A 26,980-nucleotide genomic window follows, 5' to 3' on the forward strand; every position below is an offset into this window, starting at 1 on the left:
CGTGTACACACACACACACACACACACGTGTACACACACACACACGTGTGTACACACACACACACGTGTGTACACACACACACACGTGTGTACACACACACACACGTGTGTACACACACACACACACGTGTGTACACACACACACACACGTGTGTACACACACACACACACACGTGTGTACACACACACACACGTGTGTACACACACACACACGTGTGTACACACACACACACGTGTGTACACACACACACACACGTGTGTACACACACACACACACGTGTGTACACACACACACACGTGTGTACACACACACACACACACACGTGTGTATACACACACACACACACACGTGTGTATACACACACACACACACACGTGTATACACACACACACGTGTGTATACACACACACACACACACGTGTATACACACACACACACACACACGTGTATACACACACACACACACACGTGTATACACAATGTATACAAACACACACAAACATGTATACACACACACACAAACATGTATACACACACACACAAACATGTATACACACATGTATACACACACGTGTGTATATATACACGTATACACACACATACACTATCCCAAGCACCACCACATCAGCACACCGGTATCCCATGCCCCCCCCCCCCCCCCCCCCCAGCACACTGGCATTCTCGGCTCCCCACCATTCCCAGCCCCCATCAACACCATCAGCACCCACACATTGGCACCTTCGCACCTCCCCATCGGAACACCCACATCCGCACCCCCACATCAGCAACAAACCCTCCCAAATCAGCACACCGATACAATCACCATCAGTACAGCCACAGCAGCAGTACCACCGCACACTGCCATGGGCCGCGTGGACCACTCCCCACCCAAATGCCACCCCCACACCACAAACATCCCGGGCAACGCCGGGGCTCTCAGCTAGTTATTTATAAAATGTGTCAATAGGAAATACATTGTTACCTCACGTTTTCAAGTATGTCCTGGGCACCGAGTTATGATAACAATACAAGGTTACATTAAACGAGCAGACATCTCATGGACAGTTGGAGATACATAGGATTATGAGCGTAACAGATAGACAAGGTTCGAATGGTGTTAGAGGTAGGGTTGCCAGGTGTTCTGGTTTTCACCCGGACAGGCCGGTAATTCTGCTGCCTTTCCGGTATAAAATTGGAGGTAATACTGGAAACGTATGTGTGCGGTATTACCATTGTTAGGAACTAGCGGGCAGCAAGCGCGTGGGCGGCGGAGGGCAGGCGGTGGCGAGGGCTGGAAGCGCTGTGCTGAGACTGGAGGGCGGACGGTGGCCGGGCGCAGTCAGGCGGACTCGTGAGTTGTGTGCATGTGCTGTCCCTGACTGGTGGAGAGGACAGCCAATCAGATGACAGCGGGGGCGGAGCCCACACCCCAGCGGCCCAGCGACAGGTCTTGTGATGTCTGCGTCCTGCAGGAAATAAGGTAATATTGTGTGTGGGGGGGGAGGGGAGAGGGATAAGATGGTGATGGGGGCACGCTGGTTCCGTGCAGAAGGGAGCAGCTCTTGCAGACGTAGGCTGAAGGGGTTCTGCATGTTTGCAGAGAGTTGGGATGTTTGCTGTTAGAATGAGTGGTGCTAGGTGAGAGCTGGTTTTCAGGGCTCTACAACATTCAGCAGATTATACAAGGCTTTTCAATAGACATGGGTGTATGATTACATTGGGTGCGGGCCAGGAGGGAGAAGTTTGCAGTGGATAGAGACCATAGCACATACCTCTATTCTGTTAAGTAGCAGGTTCATTGGCAGAAAGGTAGATTATTAGAAAGGTATCCAGCCTTGCTTTATTTTTTAGTTGAAATACAGGATTTCAAGAGCTGCCGGTAGATGTGCCTAGTTGATGTCAAATTGTTGAATCAAGAATGCAAGGATCACTCGTGTACATCATTGGCTACTATAGCGAGGAGAAATTACTATACCGAGCAGTCTGGGTGAGCTGTACGTAAATCAGATGGTAACAGGGCCAGGAGGGCATGGGAATTAAGCAGGTTGATCATATGGAAGAACACGTTCTAGCAATGTGGCGGCAAGCGGCAGGAGGGATACAGGGCGGTCGTTAGTAAGGCAGGTAGGGTCTCTGATTTTGAGAATGGGTGCCTTGCTTTAAAAGGAAGAGGGGGAACGTGCCAGATGACAGATTCTGAGTGGGGCAGGGACCTACAGCATAGTGTGGTCAACAGCTGGGAAGTTTAAAATGGTGTTTTCTTAATAGTATGATTATGTAGTGTACAATGATGGAAATATGTTCCAAGTGTTACATGAGCAGGCCTCCGCAGCAAAGAAATGCATGAACTTGCTAAGTGAATACTAACGCTTACAGTACCTCTAGAACATGTCATGTCCTCAAAGTTAAAATCTAAAAACAGACAAGTGAATGAATTGGTCATTTTTTATTAAACAGTGCACAGTATACACATTACAGTGCCGATAATCTCGTACATCACTTTCCTTTAACTTTTACAAAAGCAGACAGCATTCAAGCAGCCATTGTTTTCCAGCCTATTAGTATCATCAATATCTAACAAGTAAATTAGCAAAAGAAAATACATGGAAATCCCAAACTATAATCACGTCACATGGTCAGCGCCAGAGGCGAGCATTATAAAACAGGATCTCCGTGACAAACAGCCACCAAATACTGAAAGGAAAAAGGAATGTCTTTAAAAGATTTGCAGAAAGATGTACAAAAATGTTATAATTATACTTTTGTTAAAAGCAAGCAAATACAATAGTGCAATTTTCTAGTGCAATGTTCTAGAACAGAATGTATAGAAGATTTAACAGCAATATATTACTACATAGGTAAATAAATGGTTCTGTGATACCATACAGCACAGCTGTGGCAGACAAAAAGGCAGCAATAAACATTATAAAGCTTTAAAACGATATATACTCAAATCTAAGTATTCATTTGTGACTAACAGCAATGAGAAAATACAAGAGCTTGATTTGTTTTTGTTTCTTTTGCTTACGCCAACAAACCATTTTAAGCCGGATTCAGAACTTGGGTTTTCACCACCAAGGAAACAAATCAGACCGCGAAGTCCCGGTCGGGGAGAACGATCGGCGCGATCATGGTCCAGACATACAGGAGCAGGCAAACCCAACTGGAACTCATCTTCACCCAGACCGCGGGCCACTTACTCGTCATCGTTTTAAAATCTGCATCTGGGCTGTGAACAAAAAAAACAATAGTTATTTCAAGAGTGTGTGTATGTATGTATGTATGTATGTATATATGTATGTGGCACCACGTCCCTACGCATTTCTCACAGCACGTGACTTCATCAGGGGTAGATTGGCTGATACAGACAGCCAGTTAAATAGTCTAAAGTCCAGGTAAATGTGGTTAGAAATGTTGGAATCAGCCGGAGCTGAACACACACACACACACACACACACACACCTGAGCAATCAATCTGCCAATTTGTCGAATCAGCTCCGGCTGATTCCAACATTTCTAACCACATTTACCTGGACTTTAGACTATTTAACTGGCTGTCTGTATCAGCCAATCCACCCCTGATGAAGTGACGTGCTGTGAGAAACGCGTAGGGACGTGGTGCCGTGTGGAAGTATGCGAGGAGGTCCAGTGTTTCCAGCAGTCTCAACCGGCTGATTTCTCATACAGCTGATATGCCGACACTGATGTTAGAGGCTAAACTGAGGTATCTCTGAGACGCTGTGGGGCTCCGTCCGCTCGTGGCAGGAGCTGTAGGCGGCCATAGCCCAGCACTCGGCTGCACCCATCCTTTCCTGGACCTGGAGATTTCTCTCCAATGTATCTGTTCTTTTAAATATCCTGTATGTGTAACTCTTTGTGACGGCGTTTCATGAATACATTTCCCCCTTTTTATACACAGTTATAGGTTATGGAGCCTGCGCTTTTTGTGCTTAGGTATTTGAGTGGGCGGCTACACCACTTGTAGAAGCTGCAAAGTGTTTTAAAAGGATTTATTTGATTGGAACTGAATCCGTGTCTCTGAACCATCTCGGGGAACTGGTTTACTGCTTGGACTTTTCCTTTTTGGATTTCATGTGACACTTTATTCACTTGTATTTTATGGTTGTTCATATTACTGTTTATTAGGTTCAACCAACTAATTTTGCACATTAATTTACATTAGTAGAGTATATTTGTATATTTATTCTAGTCACATATCACTATATATTTTTGCACATGTAGTCACATATTTAATTCTAACTATCTAGCGCTACTTCGTGTGTGTGTGTGTATATGTGTATGTATGTGTATGTACACTGAAATTAGCACTGCACTAGTATCTACTGTTGCTCAAAGTGCATGTTAGTTTGTATAGTTTTTATATGTTGTTCATAGTACACATTGTATAGTTTCTATACAGGCATACCCCGGTTTAAGGACACTCACTTTAAGTACATTCGCGAGTAAGGACATATCGCCCAATAGGCAAACGGCAGCTCGCGCATGCGCCTGTCAGCACGTCCTGAACAGCAATACCGGCTCCCTACCTGTACCGAAGCTGTGCGCAAGCGGGGAGACTATAGAGCCTGTTACACATGCGTTATTTACATCAGTTATGCACGTATAGGACGATTGCAGTACAGTACATGCATCGATAAGTGGGGAAAAGGTAGTGCTTCACTTTAAGTACATTTTCGCTTTACATACATGCTCCGGTCCCATTGCGTACGTTAATGCGGGGTATGCCTGTATGTTGTTCATAGTACACATTGTATAGTTCAGTGTGGTGTTTGTAGAAAAGTCCTGGGGTTGCTAAACCTTAGCGCACCCCAACATTTGTAAAGTACAGTAAATATAGACCATTACATTTGGACATATAAAAGTAACTTGACCCATCACAAGTAAGCCCCACACTGCCCAGCCCCACACTGCCCAGCCACACACTGCCCAGCCACACACTGCCCAGCCACACACTGCCCAGCCACACACTGCCCAGCCACACACTGCCCAGCCACACACTGCCCAGCCACACACAGCCCTACTTATTTCCAGCAACTGCACAGACTAATGCACGTGTGGAACCCGATTAGTCTCGTCACTGTTGGAGATGCCTACAGCTCACTGCAGAGATTCATTGTTAAAGTTGCAGTTCCAGCAATTTCCTACATGTGTTTTTTTTTATTAAATCAGTTCTGTACTATGAGAAAATAAATGTAGCATTTAAAAAAAAAAAAAAAAAAAAAGTATTTTAATGTATTATAATGTAACGAGCATTTGTTTGCTCCTATAGCAACCATTCGCAAAGTCACATCCCCTTCCTCTTCTGAAACCGGCACGGGCACCCCCCTTTTTGAGCCCTGCCCTCTCTCTAGCAGTGCACCAATTGTATCTAGTGAATGCCTGGTCACATGATCTTCCCCACAGAACTTTGCATCTTTGGTCCTCTTCTGCTGCACTGACAGCCATTTAGTGAGACCCCAAATCAAATCTTTCGCTGACCAATCACAGGAGACCGGATCAATCGGCAACTTGGCTAATTACTTATTGTGTGGATTGTATTGATGCATTTATTGGATGACGAAAAAAATATTTTTTAAACGGCAGCTTTAAAGTCAGTAGTTACACAGCTTATTTTCGGAATTAAACGTCAATACTAATATTTAGTTTCTGCCTACGTGGCGCCTAATGATGTTAAGCACATTGAGACTAGACTGGTGAAATGTTATATCCAACAGTATTTTTACACCTCAGGCCACACGAAGAATGCTTCCACGACCACGTGGAATATGGCAGCTAACACACAAGGTGCATATACTTAACCTCGACACTGTCCTTAAGGCACGGCTGAGGTTCATCTTGTCCCCCATAGCCTGTCCCTGCTGCCTCCATATATCTCCTTCTGTGAGCAGGGATTACATGAAACCCATCACACACAGACTCTCTCACCTGTACCAGTTAGTGAGGGTCATCATGATATAAAGGGAAGCAAGGCACAGCATGAAGTGGAAAAAGGAATAGTTGTACTGGACGCCATCTTTTTCGTTGTCCAAAACACGACGGACTCCCCCATCTTCCGCATCACCACCACTTCCTGTTGTGTCATCGAGTATAGCCGTGTCATGGCCAGACAGCGTCAGCTTGTTCACTTGGCTGATGGTGGAAGTACGGATGCTGCAAAGGATGAGAACACAGAGCAGGTGTGCTCGTTACCATAATGTGAACAACAACGGAGTGCTAAATATCTATAAAGTGATATGAATGATCACGTAGTGCAATATCGCAAAGAATGAGTATAAATACCAGAAAAACAAACCGCTGGCATTTTTTTTAATGCGGTTTGGAAAAAATGTCCGCCTTTGCCCCTATTCACCTCCTACACATACAAACCAAAACAAACACAAAAAGAGCGCACAGGGAAGACTTGTGCCTTGATGCCTCTGCCCGATTGCTACCCAATATTTAGCAGAAATATAGTTTGGTTCTTACCTAGAATACAAGAGGCACAATACAAACAGGATAATCCCGACAATGCTCTGAGCGTCCCACCACTGCAGGTACTTTAATGGAGAAGGCGTAGGCAACAGAGAGGTTGCATTTTCTGGGCTGGCGGTGGGAGCCGATACCGGGGATATGATATTCAGCAGGCTTGGGTTACAGCTTCGGTCTGAAAGTCAAGTGAAAATGCGCAGGCAAGTTCATCCACGTGTGTCGGGGCCGCATCATCATTAACCGACGTGGAACAGCGATATCTTAAATCCTACCCCGTACATTTAAAATGCAGGAAAAACAAGTCACTGTGGGACTATGATTCAGGCCCAAACACGCTGACCTGTAATTCAGTCAATTCAACACTAAATATATCTGGAAGTGTCACTTGTAAGCTTCTCGCGATCCGAAAAGTGGCCGCGCCTGCCAATTCTGCATCCGTGGCAGCTGGAAACACCCCATCCCTCATAAGAGGAAAAGTGGCCATGTGATTAAAATGTTGTTTCTGTATACACATACACGTGGGTTTAATTTCAATCTCAGTTGCACATACTCGCGCTATTCATTGCCCAGCCTCTCCGGCGGCAAACATTACGTTCTAACGTCTTTTGGGCAACGACTTATTCTGCCTCTGTATTACTGCGCTGCATTTTATTTTGGACTAGCTCAAGCTCCTGGCCCCTCTCCGCCCCAATCACTTTCCTTTAATACCTTAGGGTGTCCCCAATTATTTCCACCTCTCCCCTTCTCCAGCGTTCGTTCTCCTCACGTGTCAACGGACGTCCTCTCTTCGCCTGGTCTCTGTGTAAGCTTTATAGCCATCTGACTATCTGCCACCAGGCTATGTACATTATGATGTCATGTGCCAGATACATAACATACCAAGTACAACGCGTTTCAATAAAAGAAAGATAACTCAGAGGTGCACAGTCCTAGGGTCCCCTTAGTGGGCCTGAACAATGTCTTGGAGTTATGGCTCAGAGAGACTATTATTATTAGTTATGATACAGCAATGCCAGGAAATGCAGGTGGCACCACAGCTTTGGTTGGGATTTCTCCTTAGGGGGGGGGGGAGGGGAAGGTACAGTTTGTCCAAATGCTTTATATAAATACTCACCAGGCTCGTTAGACATAGCAGACCAAGTCAGATAAATTGTATACAAAGTAATGATAGAAGATTGCAGGAGTCCAGATCGGGGCTGTTTTTCCTATAATGCCCAAATAAATTAAAAAAAAGTATTTGTTTAAACAAATAAATACCACTTATTTTAATTAGAAGTTGCCCTAAGACAGATTGTAAGAGCCATATTTATTAACTGGCGCAAAGCCATAAGGGACCCGGTTGCTCGCTCATTTGCGTATGACGAATGGCGTAACACGCTGTCTAAATATAACCTTATTAAACTTTAATAAGGAAAATATTTTCTTCCATTTTGGAATAATTTAACTATTTCTCTGTGACTGTCATTTAATGCTGCAGTTTTTATATATCGTACGAGAAGTACCTTTAAAGCATAGCTGGTACAGGGGTATAGAAGTAACAATCTGCATGCCCAAGTGGTATTAGTACCACCTCCTATAATGGCCTCTAGAATAATCTGCTGGGGCCTCGTTACAGGAAGTTTCTGTGTTATACAAACGTATACGATAATACGCCGTGACGAAACGCACCGTACCTGCACTTTCGGAAGAATCGAGATGGCCGACACAATCACACAGAGAATCAGATTAAAGCTGATGAAGAATTTGTTCTCTGTGCAGCCGTCTGCCTTTGTGTAGAATACATACTGAAGGACGACAAAGGCTATTGCTAGGGTGTAGCAAAAGCTGGTCACAGAAAGTAATACTGCAAAATAAGAAAATAAACATACACTAAATCAATACTGGCGCCAGTTCTGCACAACAGAGCAGAGGAAAGTATTATTACCGCTATATATTTTTCTTCTAGCCCATTCGTGGCAGTGCACACCTGTAGGAAGTAACCCCTGCTCTGTGTTGGACCGGAATAAAGGCCCTTCACCCTCCTGCCACCTCCGTGTTCTACCCAAGCATAACAATATGAACAGGAAAGAACCAGAAACACTTCAATCCTTTATTTACTAGAGATTGTTAGGAACAGAGGTGCGCAATTCTTTCCCCTGCGCCCCCCTGCCGGCTCGCCCCTTCCCCCCCCCTTACCTTGGCACCGGCGTTTTAACGTCCCGGCAAAGCGGGGTCACGTGACACCCGCGGCCTCATGCAAAGCGTCACCGGAAGCCACCTGAGCCAAGTTAAGAAGTTTACAGCGGCCTTTGCTGCTCCCCCGGCATTTAATTTAAATGCCTTCAGGAAGCGCGCGGGGCCTCTGTAAACCCCCGCCCCCCTTTCCCGCAGAGAATCTCGCGCCGCCCAGTTTGCGCACCCCTGGATTAGAAGCTGGACAACCTTTCTGCGAATAGAACAAGAAACCTCGGTTTTCTTTAACTTGGCGGTTTTCCGACCTCTGACCACAGCCAACTGATTCAATTTATCATCGTCTTTAGGATTTGATGGTTTACGACGCAAGCAGTCAGACTAATCTCTCGACTCATGGAATGAAGTTGCGACTTTAGGTCTGAAATCCAGAGAGTTGAGTTAAAAATTCAATATGGCTTCCTACTTGATAGTGCTCGAAGTGCCGTCATTCTTCTAGTCAAGTGACTGCATTTAATCGTCAAACGACTCGTTGATATTCTGGAGCGGTTCAAATGGTTCAGATAATAGAGCAGAAAGTAACTGTGGCAAACGATATTCAAGTCTAGGCTTGATCTCCAAAGTTGCATTTAAAAATATGGTCACGCTAACGGGTGCACAGCCAGAGGAAGACTTCTCCGTGCTCCAATGGCTGACAATTTAACCTTCAGTGTCTTGCTGCAGGAAGTCTAAATTTATCTGGATTGAGGCCTGAAGGCGCTCCACCTACTTTCCCTTGCACCAACGAGCGAAATTCATCCATACCGTCAGTCTTTTAGTCGCAGCTCTCCTTGGTTTCTATAGGGCATCAATAACTTGAGGTGAAACCCCTTGAGATTCTAGTATCTTTTCACGTCTGAATGCAGCAACGGCCCTGATGTAAAGTCTGGAACCCGCGGAAAATCCCACGAATCCTGCACCGACTGTTTCCGAAGGTCAGAAAATTGCGCACTCCTGGTCCATACAATAATCATTGCCATTAGTGTGGTCTTGCTAGGGGTTTTTTTTTTCCAGTTCTTTTAGCGTCACTGATATTATTGGAATCAGAGAAGGGGGCGAGGGTGGGGGTGGGGGGCGGGGGATGTATGTTAGTTGGTGCAAAGCCATAAGGGACCAGATTGCCCACTCATTGTTAAGGCATCCAAATGAAAAGGGTGGTCGCTAGCCAGCCTTGAGCCGAAACAATTCACCTTACGATTTTGCCTGGTCGCCATCAGGATGTATCTGGGGTAGGCTCCATCTGGATGACAATTCCTGAAATATCCATGGATTTAGTCCTTAATCTGTTGGTGCCCGCTGAGGATAGCCCGGAACGCGAATGGTGGAAATGTGGTTTACGCTTTTCTCTGCCCACCTGAGCCGCTCGGGCGTGGGGTACTCCATGACCTGACTCCTTCATTAGATATGCCAGATCTTCAACCTCCACGCAGAACCTTTGCAATGTTTGATGGCGGACACAAACAGGTATAAGCATCTTTCAGAATCAGCGTAAAATCTCCTAGCACCAGAATAGTCGTGCTTCTTAAAATGTAACAAGACCAGAGTAGTCACCTTTTGGGCAAAGTTATAGGCTCAGCATTCTATGCTGAGGTGGTGGGCAGCGAGTGAGAGACTTAACACACTTCCTGGTTATGATATCGGAGATAACGCACAGCGTCCTGGTACAGACTCGGGCACTGCCGGTCTCACGGGCAGGAGGAGAGGACCTCGCTGCTGCAATGGGATTGTAGAGCCCCAGACGGGATGAATCTACAGGCAGATGACAGACCCCTGCATATGATGAACATAGCAATAGGGAGCCCCTTTCACCCAGGCCCAGAGCAACTTCCCGCAGGGTAGGGTCTATTAATCATCAGACTGCCCATGTCGGAGATGGAAAATATTAACATCCTGTGCAACCCTCCGAGAGGACAGGAAACACTGGAGGTGGCTGGGAGGGCAGGTGTGCTACCGTCCCACAGGTGCGCTACCGTCCCACAGGTGCGCTACCGTCCCACAGGTGCGCTACCGTCCCACAGGTGCGCTACCGTCCCACAGGTGCGCTACCGTCCCACAGGCGTGCACTGCCGTGGGAACGTAGGAGACATAACCGCTTAGTTTTTATTAAAGATTGTAACACAAACAGCTCTGAAATACAAAAATACAGGCAAAAATGTGAGGTATTTTGGCACAACCCTGCATTTTGTTACTGAAGCCCTTCGGTAGCTGAGAGAGCAGCTTCGTAATGCATGCTTTGCCCCTCTGGCAATGAAGAGGTTAGGTTACATGTACATCTTGGTGACTACCTGGGTGAGATTATATTGGTAATTTCTCCACAAGCCCAAGAAATAAGCCAATAATTACATGGAACCTCACAGGAATACTCCAGCAGGCCGCACATACGCAAACTGACAGCTCATTATGTGATCTCCATTATAATCGTCTGCCCGACGAGGAGATAAACGTTACTAAACGTGGGAATGACCAATGAAGAGTCCCCATTAAAAAACATCAGGAATGATTAATATACTTGTTTAAATATTTCTGTAGTGAGAACACAAGTCCCATTTGGGGGGGCGTGTGTGAGTGTGTGTATATACACACACACACACACACACACACTTGTGGAGAGGTGAGGGACACAACTGAAAGAATCTCCATATGACAATTGTTATGGTCATACTTTTTTCCTGACATCTAAAGTGGGAATGTTAGTGTAGTTTACATATACTGTATTGTATGTCTTTATTTATGTACATAGCGCTTCACAGCAGTAATACGCGTGACAATCATATAAATAACAAATAATACAAATAACAGGTCATGGGAATAAGTGCTTCCAACATAAAAGTAACACCTGGAAGAGGAGTCCCTGCTCCGAAGAGCTTACAATCTAATTGGTATGTAGGAAGAACGTACAGACAGTAGGAGGGCGTTCTGGTAAGTGCGTCTGCAGGGGGCCAAGCTTTATGTCTCATGTGTATAGTATTAGCCACGGTGCTACCCATATGCTTCTTTAAGCAAGTGTGTCTTAAGGTGGGTCTTAAAGGTGGATAGAGGGTGCTAGTCGGGTATTGAGGGGAAGGGCATTCCAGAGGTGCGGGGCAGTCAGTGAGAAAGGTTTAAGGCGGGAGAGGGCTTTAGATACAAAGGGGGTAGAGAGAAGATATACATTATTTTTCCTACGCTGAAGGTTTCGACTCCTTTTGTCTCCCTACAAAAACACCACGTTTAGATTAAATCTGGCACAAATCAACATTTTAAAATGAACTTCACTTGAAAATCCCCTTTTTTGGATTAGTTACAGTCACAATAACACGCCTTGTATAGTAGGCTCTAGTACATGATCCTCTATATATTGCTGTATGTCCCAGTATTCGTTTACATTTTTTAGCGCACGTCTCCTTGAATGGAAACGCCTTACCTGCGTACCAACACTTTGTGTTTCCTTCTTCCATGCGTACAACACACGTCTCATTCACCGAGTGGGCAAAATCCACGAGCAGGACTAACTGGATGAGGATGAAGCAGAACGCGAGGGCCATGCCAATGACAAACCAAGCTGGAGGGGGGAGAGAGAAGAAAGTGACGCCAAAACAAACGGAGAGCTAGTTCCACATCCAAACACATTCCAGATACTGCGTGGCATCCGGTCACCTCCGAGAACGCGCGCTGCGGGGTTTGTGATCCCCAGACTTATTTATTAACGCTTTCACTGCAGGCGGCAGCAAAGCATACGGGGTTAACCCCTTTCAGGGATTTCCATTTCTTTAATGTGGGCTTAAAACATGCTCCACTAATTCTCAATCTGTGACGAAGCCCGAACACTGGAAGCAGGTTATGAAGCAACGGCTCCCGGCTGAAAAACTGCAGCAAAAGTCAATTAAAACGCTGCTAAAGTCCCACCCCTGCACCTGAGACCCCTGCTCCCGAGACCCCTGCACCCGAGACCCCTGCACCCGAGACCCCTGCACCTGAGACCCCTGCACCTGAGACCCCTGCACCCGAGACCTCCTTTTAAGAATAGCATTATCTGCAGGAAATATGCCAAACTTTTCCTTCCTCAATATGTTTTTGTACATTTTTTATCTTGAATCCGTGTTTCATTAACGGTGCTGCTATATTATTGTATTGCTTGTTGCACAAGGAAGGATTGCATTGGGGTGTTTCGATACTGAATTTTATTTCATATTTCAGTGGTGTATTTAAGTATTCATGTTGTAGGGGGTGGGGGGGTGGGAGGGGGGTAGGTTTCTGTAGGGGGTGGGGGGGGGTAGGTTTCTGTAGGGGGTGGGGGGTAGGTTTCTGTAGGGGGTGGGGGGGGTAGGTTTCTGTAGGGGGTGGGGGGGGTAGGTTTCTGTAGGGGGTGGGGGGGGTAGGTTTCTGTAGGGGGTGGGAGAGTGGGGGGGGTAGGTTTCTGTAGGGAAGCTCCTTGGCAGGAAAAAAACACTGTTAAAAATAAACTAGAATTGAAAAAGTCTCCCACCCCGAGAGCTCCTGGTAAACACACCCCAGGTCCAGCACATGGCAAAGCTACGTTACTTTCTATCACTTACTTCTTGTGAAAGGTCCTTCTGGGATGTAGAAAGCTCCCACCATGATCCCGACGATGGCCAAGATTTTGAAGAACCAGAACCTATAATAAGCCAGATAAAAGCCCGTTATATCCATTTACAGATATACAGCGCAGATTGGGAACTCGCGGCCATTTCACCCCCGGGGACACCCTGTGCCCCGAGATACCTGCCTCCGTAGGGGGCGCCGGTTGCAGCGCCGCAGGATGGAATGCCCCGGTCACGCGGGCCAATAGGAAGCCGCAAGGGATGACGTCACAGCTTCCTATTGGCCCGTGAGACATTTAAAAAGCGCCATTTTGATAGCCCCAACTGTAGCTGCTATGGCACACGCTTTAGCGGTATCTCGGGAAACGGGGTCCCAGAACCTGAAATCAACGCGGTTCAGCGCGAGAGACCCCTGTTTCACAGCTATCGGGATAAAAAACTAAATATATGTTGCTGCTTCAGGCGTATAATTATATAAAACTTTTCTTTTAAACCATTTTTACATGAAGGCCCATATTACTAAGCAGTGCTTTTCCATAAGAACGCCAGAATACACCGTAGCGCACATTAAAGTGTTTAGCCATAAGAGGTCCCCCCGCACCGTGCGGTGTCTCATAGCATAGCACCATTTAGTAAACATGGCCCAAAGTCACCAATCTTTCACATCATATGTTGCCGATTGGTTGCAGCTAGGTCTGTATGGGTGCCAGTCAGTTATATGCCATTTTACTCGTGCGGAAGCCGGTGCCACTTTGTACATTTTCCTACTTTACCATCAGACTCGAAGCGTCACAGAGCGGCGCACAGGGAGAGAGAGACTGCGCGCGGGGAGAGAGAGACTGCGCGCGGGGAGAGAGAGACTGCGCGCGGGGAGAGAGAGACTGCGCGCGGGGAGAGAGAGACTGCGCGCGGGGAGAGAGAGACTGCGCGCGGGGAGAGAGACTGCGCGCGGGGAGAGAGACTGCGCGCGGGGAGAGACTGCGCGCGGGGAGAGGCTCCGCAGCCTTTTTATACACATGAGTTTCTTAGTCTAAAACTAGTTGCTAGGTAGAATACAATATCTCCTCCCTTTTCTAAACCAATCATTATAAAGGTCACAAAATAAGTAAAAACTGGGTTAAAACATCTTAATACAATGAACACAGTATATTAGGATACATCTTTATCTGGAAGTCTGAATATGCTGCCGAATACGAGCTCCCCCTCACTTCTGGGCATTGAGCCATAGGCCGAGTTTGTCCTCGAGTCTCCTGGGAGCCAAACTGACACACGCAGCATACACGCAACATACACATTCTCACACACAATGATTGCAGGAACACAGCGTGAGACACAAGACAGAGACTTGTGAAGACAAAGATAGACAAATGGGATTCTGCACACCACCAGCACCCCCATCCCCAGAGACCCCCCCACTCATCCCCAGAGACCCCCCCCCCCCCCCACTCATCCCCAGAGACCCCCCCCCCACTCATCCCCAGAGAACCCCCCCCCACTCATCCCCAGAGAACCCCCCCCCACTCATCCCCAGAGAACCCCCCCCACTCATCCCCAGAGACCCCCCCCCCCACTCATCCCCAGAGACCCCCCCCCACTCATCCCGAGACCCCCCCCACTCATCCCCAGAGACCTCCCCCCCCCACTCATCCCCAGAGACCCCCCCCCACTCATCCAAAGAGACCCCCCCCACTCATCCCCAGAGACCCCCCCCCACTCATCCCCAGAGACCCCCCCCCCACACTCATCCCGAGACCCCCCCCCACTCATCCCCAGAGACCCCCCCCCCCCACACTCATCCCGAGACCCCCCCCACTCATCCCCAGAGACACCCCCCCACTCATCCCCAGAGACCCCCCCCCCCACTCATCCCCAGAGACCCCCCCCCCACTCATCCCCAGAGACCCCCACCCCCCACATCCATTTCTACAGTATGTTCATTTCAACACTGTTAAAATCAACGAGCCCGATTCCCTCTGACCCTGCTCACACTAACCTTACTTTCTAGGAATAAAAGGCCGGGACAGATCCTGTTCTTATATTGATCATTCCTAAATAATGTGCTAGAAAAAGCCAAAACTCCGGCTCCAATTGTAGGTCAAATAAATGGTAATAATAGTGATTTGTTGCAACAACAACAAAAAAAAGCAAATGTTAAAATGTTTCAATATTTGCAACATCTCCAGGGTTCAAAAATAGCCCCCACCAATATGTTGGGTTTTTTTGTTTTTTAAATGAATTAATTAAAAGAAAATAAATGTGAAGATTAGACAATATTGTATTTTTTTAGAGAAAATTTGGGGATTATATTTCTTTGGGGGGGGGGGGGGTCATTTGCCAATATTTTCAAAACACAAAAATTTAAAAAAAATGTTGTGCACATTTTGAAGTGTCAAAAATGTTTATAAATCCCCAGCATTGTACAGTATCGCTTGCACTTCCGGTTCCTGCGTAATGCGGCAGGAATACGCTTATAGAGATCCATGTTGAAATGGACACGAAGCAAAAAGTCATACTTTTTGCAGGTCATTACCCAGAATCCCTCGCTGCGGTGGAAGCGCTGCATGCTACGCGGTAATGGGGAGGCGCGGGGTTGTGCGCCTGTCAGACGCGGGAATGTGCTCACGTGGGATCTTTATTTGCGATTTAATATAAATTGCACATTGTCAAAAATGCGACGGGAGAAAGAAACCCGGCAAAGTTAATGTGGACACACGATGCTCGTGTGACTAGCGCTGTAATAACGCAGCTCTCCCTTTGCACGAAACGCGAGCTATACCAACCCGTTGTGCAGCGCGCCTCGCGGGTCTCTGCTCGTCTTCACCCCTAACATAAGCAAACAGGAGGCGAAGAAAAACACGGCCATGGCGAAGCTGATCCGATACACCGCTTTGTATCCCACCAGCACGTCGCAATCCACAGATCCATCCAGGTGCGGGATCCGGGCGCCAAACCCGCCCTCGCAAAACCCAGGCACCTGCAGGGGGCGGAACAACACAACCGGTACATGTTAACCCATCGAGCTCTGAAGAGGCGTGTTACACATTGCTATGGGGACTATTCATTAAAGTGCAAATTCCCGGTCAAGTCAGTGTGACCAATTACTGATCACTGTGTGCTTTGCATTGATGCACATATTAAGGACCCCCCCATGTATTGATGCACATATTAAGGACCCCCCCATGTATTGATGCACATATTAAGGACCCCCCCCATGTATTGATGCACATATTAAGGACCCCCCCCATGTATTGATGCACATATTAAAAAGGACCCCCATGTATTGATGCACATATTAAGGACCCCCCCATGTATTGATGCACATATTAAGTACCCCCCCCATGTATTGATGCACATATTAAGTACCCCCCCATGTATTGATGCACATATTAAGGACCCCCCCATGTATTGATGCACATATTAAAGGACCCCCCCATGTATTGATGCACATATTAAAGGACCCCCCCATGTATTGATGCACATATTAAAGGAATATATATATATATATATAATATATATATATATATATATATATATATATATATGTAGAGGTATCAGTACCGTGTTAGCCGAGCTTCAATAATCAAAAAATAAATAGATGATACCGTTCTGTGGCTAACGAAATGCTTTTATTTGTGCGAGCTTTCGAGATACACTGATCTCTTCTTCCGGCGATGTTACAATGAATGAAGCAAGGATAACTTAAAAACAGTGTCTCTTGGAATGTTATCTGTGCTTCTCCTTCCCCCGGTGTGGATGTGTTTTATGGCTAGAGGTGTCAAAGGGTAACTGAAAGCAAGTGAAGAAAGAGTGTGTATGTGTATCAGTGTGAATAAAATGAATGGAGAGCCCACAGTATAAACAGTGCTCTACACAAGGTGTGTGTGGAGTGAGAGGGATATAAATGGTGTGGGTGGGGTGTGGAAATGTGAGAGTTTGTAGCACAACTAAAAGTGTGTGTGGATACTATGTGGTCCCTATTGGTGTATATGGATGGAAAAATAAGGAGTATTAGTATGTGTGAGAGACAGCTGTGTGTGCATACATATAGCACAGTATGTATATATATATATATATATATTTTGTTGCGCGTGTACAGTAATATATATATTTTTATACTGGTCAAGTTGTAGATTGAGGTGAATGTTTCCTCCGATTTGGACGAGACGCAGAACAGCGAAGAAATGTGCCCCCCAGTGAACCTCACAGTTCCTAGTCCCACATATTACATTGATAAAAGATCAGTAACTATTTCATACGCAGTTATAAGTATATTTAGCCATCAGGCATCTTCCCCAGCGGTTCCTACATACAGGCCTCTCCAAATAAACTAAAGCCCGCTAAAATAGAAACGTAAATACAATGCATTTTATACGTAACAAATCGGTCTGCTATTTCTTCCCCATTTCATTTGTGATTAAAACCATCTTTGTTTTTATATTATGCTAATCAGGCATTTCTGAAATACCCCAATATTTGTTGTGCAGAAATACTAATGTCCGCTAGTATTTTTCAAAAACTAGTTAAAAATAATAATAATAATAATAATAATAAATGTGGATGAGAAGAGTGGATTACTGCTTTCAATGTTAAAACCAACATCAACAATTGTAGTACGCTACATAGTGCAGTGTGTGTATATATAAAATAAATACATGTATGTTACCAAGAGGAACAGGAAATTGAAAGAAAAACTTCTGTTTCGGGAGAAATGCAGGTAAAAAGCTTAAGCGCAGCAGAACGTAGGGTTTGTTTTTAAATAAGTTGGAAGCAGGGGGTCTCTCCGGAGCGGAAACACGTTAATTTCAGCTCAGGGGGCCCCCTGCTCCCCGAGATACTTCTGTAGGGGGTGCCGATGTAAGCAGCACCGCAGGTTTAAATGTCCAGGTCACGCAGGCCAATAGGAAGCCGCAAGGAATGACGTCACAGCTTCCTATTGGCCCACGTGGCACAGGAGCTTTAAACCCGCCATTTCGACAGCCCCACACATCCCAGCTGTGCTACCGGCACCCCCTACTGAGCTAAATATATATATCGTTAAGCAGGGTCTCCCTGGAGCTGAAATTAACACAGTTCTGCTCCGGAGACCCCCGGCTTCAAACCTAGAACGCAATAAAATAAAAATAAAAAGGAAAGCAGGGCTGTCGCTTTAAGTTACTTTGGAGCAACAATATATAAACAGCATCCAAAGATGACAATAGTTGATGAACTTACCCTTTTTAACTGATGCGACACTCCCGGTGTGAGCATTATACAAGAGACCATTGTGGCGAGCAGCAGTAGGGATGCATAGATCAGACGGGTCACAACGGAGTTGCTGGTGTTAGGACAGCAACTGCACAGCAAACATGTAGCACCGCTGCACAGACAGGGCGCCTGGGAGAGGGGAACACACAGGCACAAACAGGTGAATTACATCCATGTCACTCACACGACGGTCATTCTTTGCTACAAAGAAGAATAAAGATAACGAGCCTCGTGGTTCCTAGTGATAACACAACATATCCTGTTATATCTCAGACTATCACAGATTTCCCATACGATTCAACAGCTGCGATAGAGCAGAGAATCCCAGCATATCCCAGCAGAGGAAACAAGAGATGCCCGCTACATAGCGCAGACAAACTGAGGGGATTTCTGTGGGCGACAAAGGGATTGAAACAAGAGAAGGAAAAAAATAAGGTCATTTTTCCTCCACTCCAGCAAAAGAGAGCGTCGCCCCCGGGTGCTGCTGGTGGCAGAGATAGCACCACGCCGTGCCCCGGTGATTTGGCGAGCTTCATTCACATACCTGGTGCCACTCGGCACCTAAACTGTGCCAATCATCCAAGAATGGCTGAATTTTTGGAGAGCTCATAATTACAAAACGTACTTTGTAAATGGATCTGGAAATGCTTTAACTTTACTCAACAACTAGAGGGAAAAAGCGGTGAGTTACTAGCCGATTAAGCTAGTAACTAACACTAATACCCGGTAGATCCACACAAAGGTTATACTGCTACCGATGGGGCTGCTCACATTATAGAATGTGACGTCGCTGCCTTCTGGAAACACACAAGCTAAACATTTTCTGAAGGTTGTTCAAATAGAGGCACAGATCCCAAATCAATTAGTACTTAGCCATTTTTCATACCCAAGTTATATTTACGACAGAGCTTAACCAGACATGCATGTTAAAACCGTGTTTATCTACATCTTATCTTTAGGCATTCTGCCAGATGTCTGGGCGCACTGACTTCTAAGAACGCCATTTGTTTTTTATACGGATTAACTGTTTTTCTAATCTCTGAGAACGCCCTTTTTGTTCTGCAGATGTTTAGTTTTTAATGAGGGGTTTTTCCTCTGCATTCCATGATTATTAGTCATACTGAACTTCAGAAAAACCCCAAATACTATTTCTAATTGCCAATTTCTAAACAAGATGCAGTCAGGCTTTCATGATCAGATCACACAAATGTTGAGGTACTAAAAAAAAAAAATGTCTAGTGTATGCAAGGCTGGTATTGCCACACCATCTCTTTTTTAGTTTACACAACATACAGAAAGTCCGTATGTTTCCTCTTTTTATACTCCAATAAAAAGGTCATCAAAGTCCATATTTAAATGGATAGAGGTTATTTACCCAGCGAGCCAGTTATATAAGGCACTTGTTCAGTCTGATTTAATCAGCTGGAGAATAAATAAAATACTGTTTAGCCTAACCCATACCCCAACATGCCAGCCAAACCTCAACATAGTTGCCTACTCTTACACCAACATGCCAGCCTTACCCTAAACCAGCCAGCCTAATCCCAACATTTCAGCCTAACCCAAACCCCAACATGCCATCCTAACCCAAACATTGAAGCATAGCCAGAACCCCAACATGCCAGCCTAACCCAAACCCCAACATGCCAGCCTAACCCAAACCCCAACATGCCATCCTAACCCAAACGCCAACATGCCATCCTAACCCAAACATTGAAGCATAGCCAGAACCCAAACATGCCAGCCTAACCCAAACCCCAACATGCCAGCCTAACCCAAACCCCAACATGCCAGCCTAACCCACCATCCAGACCCAAACCCGAGCCCCAACATGCCAGCCAAACCCAACCCCACCACCCGAACCCAAACCCGTCATCCGAACCCTAAGCCGCTGTATAACCTGCTACAACCTCATTACCGGATGAATAGGGGAGGGTTATACAGCCAGTTGCGGTAAATAGACACTTCCATGTAAACGAAACATTGTTCGATGTAATAATGGGGCTAATGGGCCATATTACCCCTCTCCCTGATAGATGGGGCCGGTCATAGCCCCCCCTCTTCCCTCCCAGAATCCCCCTTTCCTTCCCAGAATCCCCCTTACCCAGCTTGGGATGGCGCACAGCCCCAGCACGGCCCCCATGTCTCAGGTTGCGGGCTCTCAGTACCGGAGCACAGCGCTGGGATTACTGCCCTCAGGGGGAGACGGAGACAACAGCGCCGCCCTCTCTCCCCGTCACGCCGCAAACCCACTTCCGCGTGCCAAGCGCTGCGTGTCAAGCGTCATAACGTCACCAGCTGCTGTCTGCTGCTTGGGTCCTACAGTGTGAGCTATGCTCAGTGAGGTATGTGTTGCGCATGCGCAGTGGGTCTTGGACGCAGCAGCGTGAACCGCATGCGCACTGATCTTCCTGGCAGCTATGTGTAGCGCATGCGCAGTTGGTTTCCCTGGCAGCTGTGTGTAGCGCATGCGCAGTTCGTCTCGCTGGCAGCTGTGTGTAGCTGGTGTGGGTGAGCACTGACATTATAATAGCTGGCGGGTAAAAAAATATAATAATTGCCCTTTTCCCTTTTCACCCGGGGGCAGCATACATTATGGTGAAATGTTTCATGAATTTTCCGCCTTGAAAGGTAAATGACACACATACATTATTGTGGGGCTCATTAAAGATGGCCGCCATTGTGATTTTGTAATAAAGCAGCCCTGAGGTGGTTCATTATGGCCAGAATTGGCAAAGCTAATGAACTGGAAGCATGCATGTATAATAAACATAAGTTGAATATGTGACAAATATTTGTACATCTAAAACATTTTTTCTGTTCTTGTCAAACCCATCGGAAGCAGCCGCGAGTGTTTCCATACAGAAGGTACAGTGTTACGGACAGCACTCCTAAGTACAATACTGTATAGAGTTATATAATGGCCGGTGCACACGGACAATAGGAGGGACCCTTAACCCTCCAAAATCTTTAAGTCAACAAAGGTAATATATAAATATATATATACATACATATACATAGGATATTAACACTGAGCTAGAGAAAATCTATGTAAACACAACATGAAGAAGGGAGATACTGCACAGACACACAATAACACAATGAATAAGGAAGATACTGCACAGACACACAATAACACACTATGAAGAGGGGAGATACTGCACAGACACACAATAACACACCATGAAGAAGGGAGATACTGCACAGACACACAATAACACACCATGAAGAAGGACGATATTGCACAGACACACAATAACACACCATGAAGAAGGACGATATTGCACAGACACACAATAACACACCATGAAGGACGATATTGCACCCCAGTGGGACTCCACTTCTCAGCCAGATCATTCCATAAATTGTGTAAAAATCAAAATCCTCAAAGAAATGTATAAAAGCTTCGAGAACGGAAAACATTTGAACTCAAAGTGATAATGCTCTCTGACACTAAAACAAGAGGCTTCAAAGCAGATATGAGTTTTCTTACACACTATCAGAATTTGTTGTGATGTTTCTCCCTACCTCTCTGTTCATTTCAATTTCAAACCCCTCTGTCTGGCTGCACCCCCACTCCCCCCACTGCACACCCCTTCACACTGCTGATGGATAGTTTGTCCTACCTACATGCTCTCCCCATTTCTCACTATCCCTTTAATCCATTTATTATTATATCCCTCTCATCCACTTATTCCCATCTGATTATTTGCCATGAATTCGCCGCCGCGTCTTCTGCCTGAGATTGTTATCTTGGAGTTTTTTTTCCATCTGTGTTAAACTCCTGGAATATTGTGTAAATCAGTATCGCCGACCGGAGGAATAGAGAGAACTCTCGAAAGCTGGTCTTATAATATCTATTGTTAGTCCAAATAAAGAAGGTATCACCTAATACTGAAGTACTTATTTAGTCTGCACTATCGCACCTGGACTAACGCGGCTATTTCTACTTAATTCTATTTAAAGCAACCCAATAGCAATTATTATTTTCGCCGCTAGATGGAGGAATATGTTAAAAGGAATATAGTTTAGCAATGTATATATACTATGGCTGGTTTATTAAGGTTTCACTGCAAAAAAAGACAGACCTGAGGTTTTTTTATTGATGATAATAACTGAATTTTTTGAGAGACCCTCTCTAATAGCGCGTCTGAGATCGCATACATTGTAAGGAACCCCGACCCTCTCTAATAGCGTGTCTGAGATCAGATGCATTGTAAGGAACCCCAACCCTCTCTAATAGTGCGTCTGAGATCAGATGCATTGTAAGGAACCCCAACCCTCTCTAATAGTGTCTGTGATCAGATGCATTGTAAGGAACCCCAACCCTCTCTAATAGCGCGTCTGAGATCAGATGCATTGTAAGGAACCCCAACCCTCTCTAATAGCGCGTCTGAGATCACATGCATTGTAAGGAACCCCAACCCTCTCTAATAGCGTGTCTGAGATCAGATGCATTGTAAGGAACCCCAACCCTCTCTAATAGCGCGTCTGAGATCACATGCATTGTAAGGAACCCCAACCCTCTCTAATAGCGCGTCTGAGATCACATGCATTGTAAGGAACCTGTTGCATATGTACCGTTCCCTCCAAGGGAAATACAATGGCGATTTCAATCTGCAGCACGCGTGATGCTGGAGATTTCAATACCAGGTAATACCGGTGGCACCTTCCCGATAAGTCTCTCAGGAAACAAGGAGGTCCCTGGAGCTGAAATGAACACGGTTCAGCTCTGAGATCCCCTATTTGTCATCCATGTAAATAAAAAGGGGTGTGGGGGGCTTCTGGTTTAAATACCAGCGGAAATCAGCTGTACAGCAGCAGTTCTAATTTACACTAGTGACAGTATTTTGTTGGCCTAAAGTGTTAGGAATTTGCAGAGTATCCCACGCAGCTCCCGGAGTTTGCAAAGCATGCTACAGATCGGGCGCGCAAACTGGGGGGCGCGGCGGTTGCAAAGCGTGCTTCAGATTGTGTTCATTTAGTCCCCATCTGCTGTATAAGAAGGTCTCTTTCCTTCGAGGTATGAAATGAAAGCGGACAGAGGGTTTTTTTCTGTCTCTTGTGACAGTGTACGCAGGGATGTACGTAGAATTTCTGCAGACACTGTCCCTGCCCCGTGGAGCTTACCATCTACTATTTTGGTGGCTGAGGCACAGGGAGATAAAGTGACTTGCCCAAGGTCACAAGGAGCCGACACCGGGAATTGAACCGGGTTCCCCTGATTCACACTCAGTTTCGTTGTTCTCAGAGTCAGCGCCTTTATTCGCCGAGCCTTCAGCACTGGCAAGGATTAACCCCTCCTATGCCGGGTGAGGCTGCACCTCAGAGCTCAGGATACAACTTCCATAGTTACATAGTAGATGAGGTTACAAAAAGACATATATCCATCAAGTTCAACCTATGCAACATTTAGATGACAGATACTTTATCCTATATTTGTATTGCCGGTATTTTAATCCAGAGGAAGGCAAACAAAAAAAAACTGTGACAATTGCTGTCTCAGGAGACAATTTCTAAAAGAGTATAAACTCACCCCCGAAATATCTGAGCATCAGCTAAGTGGAGTCCTTTTCATGTTGCATTTTAGAGTTGATGTATTATAAGACCATGCTGCAAGTTCTGAGAATACTGGGTCTCAGCAGAATGACCAGCATGTCCAATAATAGGATCCTGTTTGTACTGGCATCGCGGTGCAATATTACCTAGAACCTGCCCCAAGCATTGGGCAAACCACACACGTTGGGTTATGGCTTCCTGTTATTAAGCTACACATTCTCCATCACCGCATCCAGTGGTAGCGAGATTAATAGGGTGAGTCCTTCTGGGTAAATCTTTCCTTTTATTTGTTTTATGTAGGGTAGATCTGGGGGTGCGCAGGATTTTATGGGGAGGCGCGGCTGTTACAGAGGCACCACGCTTCCCCAAAAGCATTTAAAATAAATGTCGGGGATCGCATGAGGCTTCTGTAACTTTTACTTACCTTCCCGCAACGCGTCTCCATGGCAACTCGGCGTCAAATGACGTCACAGGGCCGGGAGGGGAGAGGAGACAGGGGGCGCATGTAGGACACTTTGTGCACCTCTGGGGTAGATAATGATGTCATAATATGTCCCAAATAGACAGAGGCGATATTTTTGGGGGCGCGGATTTGCATCCACCTCGGATTGGCCGGTTCCTTTGGTCCGCGGATTTGTCTCAAAAAGGCCATTCCGGGTGTTCTATTTTCTTCTCGAGACAGAAATCTGGACCTGGAGGGACCCGGCTAGGACCAGCACCACGTATATTTAAAGGAGTCCCACCCCACACTTCCTAAAGGGATTTTCCATAACAACTATGTAGAGTTGATAAGCCTAAGGCACCCACCGTATGACTAGAATGCAGATCCAACAGGACCAGAACCCACAGCCACTGCTTCCCTAGAGATATATGTAATCTCTCCCTCTTCCTCTCTCTCCCTCCTATTTCCTCTCTCTCCCTTTCCTTCCCTCCCTCTCCCTTCCCTCTCTCTCCCCCTTCTCTCCCTCCCTCTCTCCCCCCTCCCTCCCTCCCTCTCTCTCCCCCTTCCCTCCCTCCCTCTCCCCCTTCCCTCCCTCTCTCTCCCCCTCCCCCCCTTCCTCCCTCCCCCCCCTCCCTCCCCCCATTCCCTCCCTCTCTCTCCCCCCTCCCTCTCCCTCCCTCTCTCCCCCTTCCTCTCTCCCTCTCCTTATCTCTTTCCCTCTCTCTCCCTCCCCCTTCCCTCCCTCTTCCTCTCTCTCCTCCCTCCCTCTCTCCCCCTCCCTCTCTCTTTCCCCCCTCCCTCTCTCTCCCCCTTCCTCTGTCCCTCTCCTGATCTCTCTCCCCCCTCCCTCTCGCTCCCCCCTCCCTCTCTCCCCCCTCCCTCTCTCCCCCTCCCTCTCTCCTCCCTCCCTCTCTCTCTCCCCCCTCCCTCTCTCCCCCCTCCCTCTCTCTCTCCCCCTTCCTCTCTCTCTCCCCCCTCCCTTTCTCTCTCCCCCTTCCTCTCTCCCTCTCCTTATCTCTCTTTCCCCCTCCCCTCTCCTGGCCACAGGGGCGGAAGGTTGGGCCTGACTGACATTGCCAGGCGGGAGAGGAGGAATTGGCTCGCGGAGGAGTGAGTGCTCCGCTGCCGCAGCATGCAGAGGCCCCAGCAGCAGCAGCAGCCGGAAACTGGGCCTGACCTCTGGCCACCACTGGGCCCAACTTCTAGCGGCCAGCTGGGCTCCCCACGTTGCAGGGTGTAGCGGGGCGCTGATTACATCACTGCATTGAATCCTATAACAACACTGTCATATTAGATTAGATTGTAAGCTCTTCGGGGCAGGGACTGCTTTTCCTAAATGTCACTTTTATGTCTGAAGCGCTTCGTCCCATTATGTGTTATTTGTATTATTTGTTATTTATATAATTATCACGTGTATCCCTGCTGTGACGCGCTATGTACATTAATGGCGCTATATAAATAAAGACATACGTACATACATATTCAGAGTGACATTGTTACCCGAGGGAGGAATGTTAGGTGCTACAGCTGGAATAAAACACTGCACTCTCCTGGAAAAAAATACTAATTTGTGGCAAATATGCTGTTTACACAAAGTTGTGACTTACGTCAAATACATTTGATTAATTAAACATTAGATCGTTTACAAATCCTGGAGCACTGCTGTCCTGTCCCCTGTATTCAGATGGGAGCTGCCAGCATTTTCCTCCGTAGGGGGCGCCGGTATCTTTGCAGGGTTTAAAGGTCCAGGACACGCGGGCCAATAGGAAGCCGCACCAGATGACATCACAGCTTCCTATTGGCCCGCTTGATGCGGGACATTTAAACGCCACCATTAGATTAAGGATCACAGTTTCTCTGCTTGCTGGGATACCCGCAGCGCTACGGGGGTAAGTATCTCTGCAAGCAGGGGGTCCCCGGAGCTGAAATTACCGGGGTTCAGATCCGGAGACCCCCTGCTCCAATCCCGTATTGCTGCTTTAAGCACGTGAGAAATATTCTGGGCACATTCCTTGAGAACAGGGCGGGTGCAGAAATGGAACATGTGCGGGTGTCTGGTCCTCATGGAAACAGATGGTCAACAGCTGTGTATGTTACTAAACACGATATAAGCACAGACCAGCCGGCTATTAACACATGCTACATGTTCCACTAGTTTCTAAGGGCCCTTGTCTCCCCAAATCACAGTACTTTCCTTTATAATGTAGGTTACTTATGTAGCGTGCATGTGTAGGAGAACGCCTGCTATATCTCGGCACAATATCCGATGGTCTGTGCTCATTTGCATGACGTTACCCAGAATCCCTTGCTGCAGTGGAAGCATTGTATACTAAGAGATCATGGGGAAAGGTGTTCTGGGCAATGAGATTCAAATGCGCTCTTATATTCTTATCGTAATTAACTTTCGGAAAAAATATTTATACATCCCTGGCAGACAGCCCTTTAGAGATGTATCTTTTAGGGATATTGTTGATTAAGCATAAAAGACGAATGTGA

The 26,980-nt window shown here is 46.5% G+C and overlaps 1 protein-coding gene across 1 annotated transcript; it reads right to left on the reverse strand.

Annotated features, from left to right (window-relative positions):
* Positions 1 to 2,432: 2,432 nt before the first annotated feature.
* On the reverse strand, positions 2,433 to 20,773 carry SERINC3 (serine incorporator 3). The gene is made up of 10 exons (XM_075571318.1): positions 20,588 to 20,773; positions 18,451 to 18,612; positions 16,020 to 16,213; positions 13,234 to 13,313; positions 12,102 to 12,239; positions 8,164 to 8,333; positions 7,605 to 7,695; positions 6,488 to 6,665; positions 5,948 to 6,172; positions 2,433 to 3,230 (listed from the first exon to the last, which is right to left on the reverse strand). The coding sequence occupies exons 1-10, from the start codon at positions 20,624 to 20,626 to the stop codon at positions 3,089 to 3,091; spliced, it is 1,419 nt and encodes a 472-aa protein (XP_075427433.1). The 5' UTR covers positions 20,627 to 20,773; the 3' UTR covers positions 2,433 to 3,088.
* Between the last annotated feature and the right edge of the window lie 6,207 nt (positions 20,774 to 26,980).

Source organism: Ascaphus truei, chromosome 15 (assembly GCF_040206685.1).
Source record: "Ascaphus truei isolate aAscTru1 chromosome 15, aAscTru1.hap1, whole genome shotgun sequence".
Classification (NCBI taxonomy): domain Eukaryota; kingdom Metazoa; phylum Chordata; class Amphibia; order Anura; family Ascaphidae; genus Ascaphus; species Ascaphus truei.

Coding starts and splice junctions, on each gene's coding strand:
- SERINC3 (XM_075571318.1), bottom strand. CDS start 20,626: ATGGGGGCCGTGCTGGGGCTGTGCGCCATCCCAAGCTGG. Junction 16,214..18,450: donor TGTCGCATCAGTTAAAAAGG/GTAAGTTCATCA, acceptor CGCCCCCTGCAG/GTGCCTGGGTTTTGCGAGGG. Junction 6,666..7,604: donor TGCTATGTCTAACGAGCCTG/GTGAGTATTTAT, acceptor CTTGACTTTCAG/ACCGAAGCTGTAACCCAAGC.